Genomic DNA, 5,324 nt, shown 5'->3' with positions numbered 1-5,324 from the left:
AAAAATCACACAAAGACCAAGCAAAACTAGAATTATGTGGGCTCTTTATGAGCGAGCAGTAATTTTTTTTTTTTTTTTTTTATGAACTGCAAAGATAACTGAATCATCACTTTAAACCAATCTAAGATAATAAATATAGAACAGGTTTTTAGGTCTGAGTGTAAAGCATTGTGACTATTTTAACTACTAGTTCTGGTAATAAAACTATTATACTTTGTTCTCCTGAAATTACCAAAATAAAAAAACAACAACACCAATTTTCCTTTCCCTCTGCGTTTTGGTGCTCTGAAGAGTTGGGAGGCCCTCGTGAGGGGTCCTTTGTTGCTCAGCGGTGATGTAATTATAGGACCGCGGAGTTCTCTTCATGTGTGTAAGAGTCTCTGTTATCAGTATGTTTTAAACTTTCTAGGGACGTGTGTGCACTGAGGAGGCCTAAGTCAGCGTGTCCATCTTGTCGTTTTTCTTTGGGGGTATAAGTTCAGTTCAGGATTTTCAGGAAGAATGTGTGTCAGGCCACTTGTCCTGACAAAGTGGGGGCTTTCATCAACCAGATCGATCCCAACGGGTTTGGCTTCTCTGCTGGCGTGTGAGGTTCTCTCAACCACCTGATAAGGTCCAGTCCACCTCGGTCCCTTCCTCTTGTGATGACATTCAGCAGCACCGAGTGTGTGGGGCCTCCCAGGTTCATCTCTCTCCTTTGGTTTTGTCACCTGTGAATGAAGCCTGACACAAAGGTGCTCTGTATTCCTTCGTTTCTTCTCTCAGGTGAGAGCAGTTGCTGCACCCAGAGACTGTCTTCCTTTCACCCGCCACCTGTAACACAAAAATCTACAAAAATCTCCTGCATCGTTGTCTAGGGGGTCTATCTTCAGATCTTTTCTAATTTTTCCTGTCTATTTTTTGTAGGTCATATGATGTTCTATGTTTTAGTCCAAATGCGGCCCTCTAAGGCATGTAACTGTATTTTCTGTCTCTTCCACTAAAGGGGTTTGTCAAAATAAGTATTTCCTTATTACTTCTACACTGTAATAGCTTTATAGAACAACATAAATCACATTTCATTTGTACTTTCATGTTTACAAACCTGAACCAAGAAAAAGGATATGTGATTCTCAAAAGTCCTTCTAGATCCTAGAACAAGCACAGTTATTTTCACAAGAGAACATAGAAATCAAAAGACATTATGTGTTATTACCACATGCAGTGAAAATGAGTAATCAGAATCAAAAAGTTAAAGTTTTTAGTGGTGAAATATTTGGCATGAGCGATGTTAGTTTTTAGTTAAGATAATAAATTTATTTGTCTTACCTCCTCCTGTCTGTAGGGAAAAATTATTAAACGCATGCGCAGAAAATATATATTTTTTTCAAATCAGTACAATACAACATCAAACATTGCGTTTTCTGATCGAGATAGCACAAATAAAAGGAAATCAAAATCAGTTATCCAGCTCTGCCGTAGCTCCTCTGGAGATCTGTTTAGGCAGAACAAATATGTGCTCATCATAAAAATGTGGTTAAAACACTCTATACATGAAAACTCAATTAATTTCTTGATAGTCCAGTCAAGTAAAGTCAAGTCAAGCTAATATATCTAAAAACATAGATCCACCACATTTTCATTGCTCTCCTGGGTCTAAAAAAGGTAAAAAAAAAAAGGTCTACAAAAGGTCTACAAAGGTCTACAAAGGTCTACAAAGGTCTACAAAGGTCTCAGAAAAGGCTTCTCAGAAAAAGGGGCGTCCCCCTAAGAGAACTGTCCTGTACACATAAAAGTGAGATTCTTTGGTTATCAAAATCTCTAATTTACACAGGTGATGAAGCATCCTTCAATTTTCTCAAAAAGCATCCTTAATGTTTTGTTGTGAAGTTGATAAAATTTGTATATTAGCATCTCTTTTTAATTTTCTAGCAAGGCAAATCTATAAAATCTGTACATCACTATATACCTCCCCCATTTTTCTGAAACAGTACACCAGTGTGCCCTGTTTCAGAAACATCGAAGTAAAGTTTTCCCGTTTTGGTTGTTGGTTAATAAGATTCCCGTTTTGTATTTGCCCAAAATACTGTTTATGTGTGAACCGAATTATCCCCTGTACATGATAATTTATTTATGTATTTATTTTCCAAATTAGCGCTCTATAGGAAATGTGAGATCAACCACAGTTCAGATTTTCCAGCTCATATTGCAGACCAACATTTGTTAACCAAAAAGAATACAAACAACACTTTTTCATTCTTGTCCCTGAGTCCTTAGTCTAATCTGTAAAGACAAAGTGAGCCCAATGGAAAAGCCAATAATTTGTTCAGGGGTAATCTTATTCATTTTTGATATAAGATTGTAAAATTATAAATCTCTCCTTTTTGTCTAAAAGTCATTGAACTAGGCAGGTGTCCCAAGTGACCACAATACTACTTTTCAAAATCAAAATTTTGCTGTAATGTTTGAAAAGTGTGTGTCTATGTGGGTGCATTTATGTCAGAGAAAACATGCAGCATCTATCCTGGATCCAGAGTGAACGCACCACCGTACATCACATGCAAAAGTCGACACTCAAATCCAGACGTATAGTGACAGCCCGCTTCAGGTTCTCTCCAGTGTGTCTTTGGAGATACTGCAAGTTCAGAGTTCAAGAGTTCATCATGATGTTAGTCCAGTTCCCCCCTCCTGGACAAAAGTGCAGTTCCACAGACATCAGCATTTTGTTTCAGTTCAAGTCCATGTGCTCCAAACTTAGATTTTGTTGTTGTTGTTTGGTAGCAGAACAGGATGTGGTCTCATAAAGTCACAAGTTCTTGTCAGCCTAGTTTTTCATCAACCTGCACATGGGATACACTACTGGGCACTTCAGAACCAGTCCAAGATGTCAAACTGCAACTTGCATGTGGGTTTTCAGCAACTTATATGAATAATTGTGCATTATGTGTCATCAGAACATCCCTCCTGGTTCAAGAACTCACTCAGTTCAACTTTTTCTTAATTTAAGATTAGCTTAAAAATAAAGTAATCCAATTAAATCCTGATATTATTCTTAATTTATTTATTTATAGCTCTAAACCAAACAAAAAGTTGTCTCAGGGCACTTAACAGAAACAGTCTTAAATAGCTAAGTCAACTACCCAAATAACAAATCCAATTGTAAAGTTCTCCATCTCAAGTTACACATAGACAAATAAAGCTCAGATTGAGCTCTCCGATAGCCATTTCCATCTCTTAAAATCCATCTGCCTCTACCTCCAGCGGTGTCATAACTGCACTCTGACCAACACAAGGGTCTCAATCAGCACCTCATAGTGAAAGCCAAAAAACACCATCAACACTAAACTCAGACTCTAAGGCAGAACTTCCTACATCACACATGTCAAACTCAAGGGTCATGAGAGCTTAAACGGTCTGAATTGTCCTACAGTAAATGAAACGAGAACACAATCTATTAGTGTATTATCCATATTTAATGCCTTAACAGTGCTAAGTCTGCTAAAATGTACATTGTTAGGTCTGCTTAAAATGAGCCGTCAACTCCTAATGTGGCTATCTCAGATTTAATTATATTATGTTAAATTTGCACCTAATTTATAGATTTAATAAGCCGTTAGTAGCTAATTTTTATTAAGTGTGGTTTGGTTTCAAAGGTCAGAGGTATTCTCTTGACATGAAGTGAATTTAAACAGTTTAAAGGGACATTTCAGAATTTTTTATAAATTAATTCAGTCAGTTAAAGGGAATTTCAGATATTTTCTAAGTTGGGTTTTGGCACAAGATTATAAACAGTAGCTATCTTACCCAATGTAGATGGCTTATAAAATCAATGTCAATTTCTATTTTTTAACATCATGCAGTATTCTTATTTATTTTTTATTTTTTATCTAAATTCAGATAACTTGTTTTTTAGAGTGTCAAACTTCTTAAAACTTTAGTGCAACATGACGTTCACGAGCGTGTGTGTTTGTGCGTGTGTGTGGTTATCACACGGGAGGGAGTTCAATGCGTGCGTGTGTTTGTTCTCCCAGACTGAGAGCCGGCAACACCACAGATAACAGAAAAAGTCAGCTGTACGCTTGAAGGACATTATAGAATCAAAGAACAAATAGTGAACAGTTATCTGTAAACTTATATTACTCAATAAGCTTACAGGCGAAGTAGACAAGGTATTTTAGCGGGGTTTTTTTTGTTTTTTTTTTCTTATGCAGTTAGTGGGTGTTATCTTTTTTCTGACAAACAAAGCTGCAGTCTTTGTTTCCCAGATGAAAAAGATTCACTTAACCCAAACTCAGTTAAAAAAAATGGTTGTAAGCAAATCTGCTTAGGGTCCCGTCTGTTAGTACAGCCAAGGATCCTCCACAGGATCAGTCACTTTAAACATACACACAGACAGACAGTCACACATAGACAGACAGGAGTTTTGCACGTGTCTCACAATTTTTCAGAATAAATGCCGGCTTATGAGTCTCACTCAAAATTTTAGAAAGGGTCTTGACAAATAGTCTCACCTGCTTTTGTCAATTAAGATCTTGATTCAGGAAAGGTCTCACTTCTGCTTGTAATCGGTGAAAAATCTCACTTTTCTCACGTTACTCATGAAAAATCTCACTTTTTTCAAGTTGCTTGTTTATAAGTTTCTCAACCCTTAGAAATCTCACTTCCAGAGGAGGTCTTGACTCATTTTATATTAAAAATGGCAATTAAGATCTTGATTCAGGAAAGGTCTCACTTGGGCTTGTAACCTGTGAAAAATCTCTTTTTTGTTTTTCACGTTACTTATTTGTAAGTTATCTTAACCACCCTAGAATCTCACTTGCTTTTCATTTAACGCCTCACCAGATGTCTCACTTTTGTATTATACTGGGTCTTGGCTTAAACTGTTTTTTTCTTTTTCACTATTTAATCAGGTCTTGATTGTATGGGCAAAACAGCTTCACTTTAACAGGGTCTCAGCCTTGTTTTGAGCAAACAACCTCACTGTTCAACTTTGCTTATAAAAAAAAGGAAAAGTCTCATACTCACCTTGTGTGAGAGATGTGGGCCGGAGCTCCGCCAGTCTGTCCCCGATGTCTCGAACCTGAACCTATCCCGCTGGCCTGTGACACAATCAGCGTCCGGGGCTTTTGGGCGGCCTATTGCCGACCTTTCAGCGTGTCCTGTCGAGTCCCACCGACAAACAGATTGCGGGGAGCTCCTGGCTAGCTCGCCAAGAATGTTAGGGATTTTTTCCCTCGTATCACCTTTAAAGAATTCACACACAAGACAGAGTATAAGAATTTTGAATGAGCCCTCTGTAGAGGGGGGAGTTCGTAACCTGACCAAACGTCAAGGTGAAGTCCGCC

At 37.8% G+C, this 5,324-nt stretch overlaps 1 protein-coding gene across 1 annotated transcript in view; it reads right to left on the bottom strand.

Moving 5' to 3' along the window:
- Positions 1-5,324, bottom strand: part of ryr1a (ryanodine receptor 1a (skeletal)) — a 110,711-nt gene that overhangs the window by 67,283 nt on the left and 38,104 nt on the right. Inside the window, exon 47 of the mRNA XM_037688014.1 lies at positions 785-799. Coding sequence (XP_037543942.1) covers positions 785-799 — 15 coding nt within the window. The remainder of the gene's footprint in view (positions 1-784; positions 800-5,324) is intronic.

The sequence above is a fragment of the Nematolebias whitei genome, chromosome 14 (assembly GCF_014905685.2).
Source record: "Nematolebias whitei isolate Nwh7 chromosome 14, NemWhi1, whole genome shotgun sequence".
Taxonomy (NCBI): domain Eukaryota; kingdom Metazoa; phylum Chordata; class Actinopteri; order Cyprinodontiformes; family Rivulidae; genus Nematolebias; species Nematolebias whitei.
Note: the sequence above shows the minus strand (reverse complement) of the source record. Positions and strands in the feature narration are given on the sequence as shown.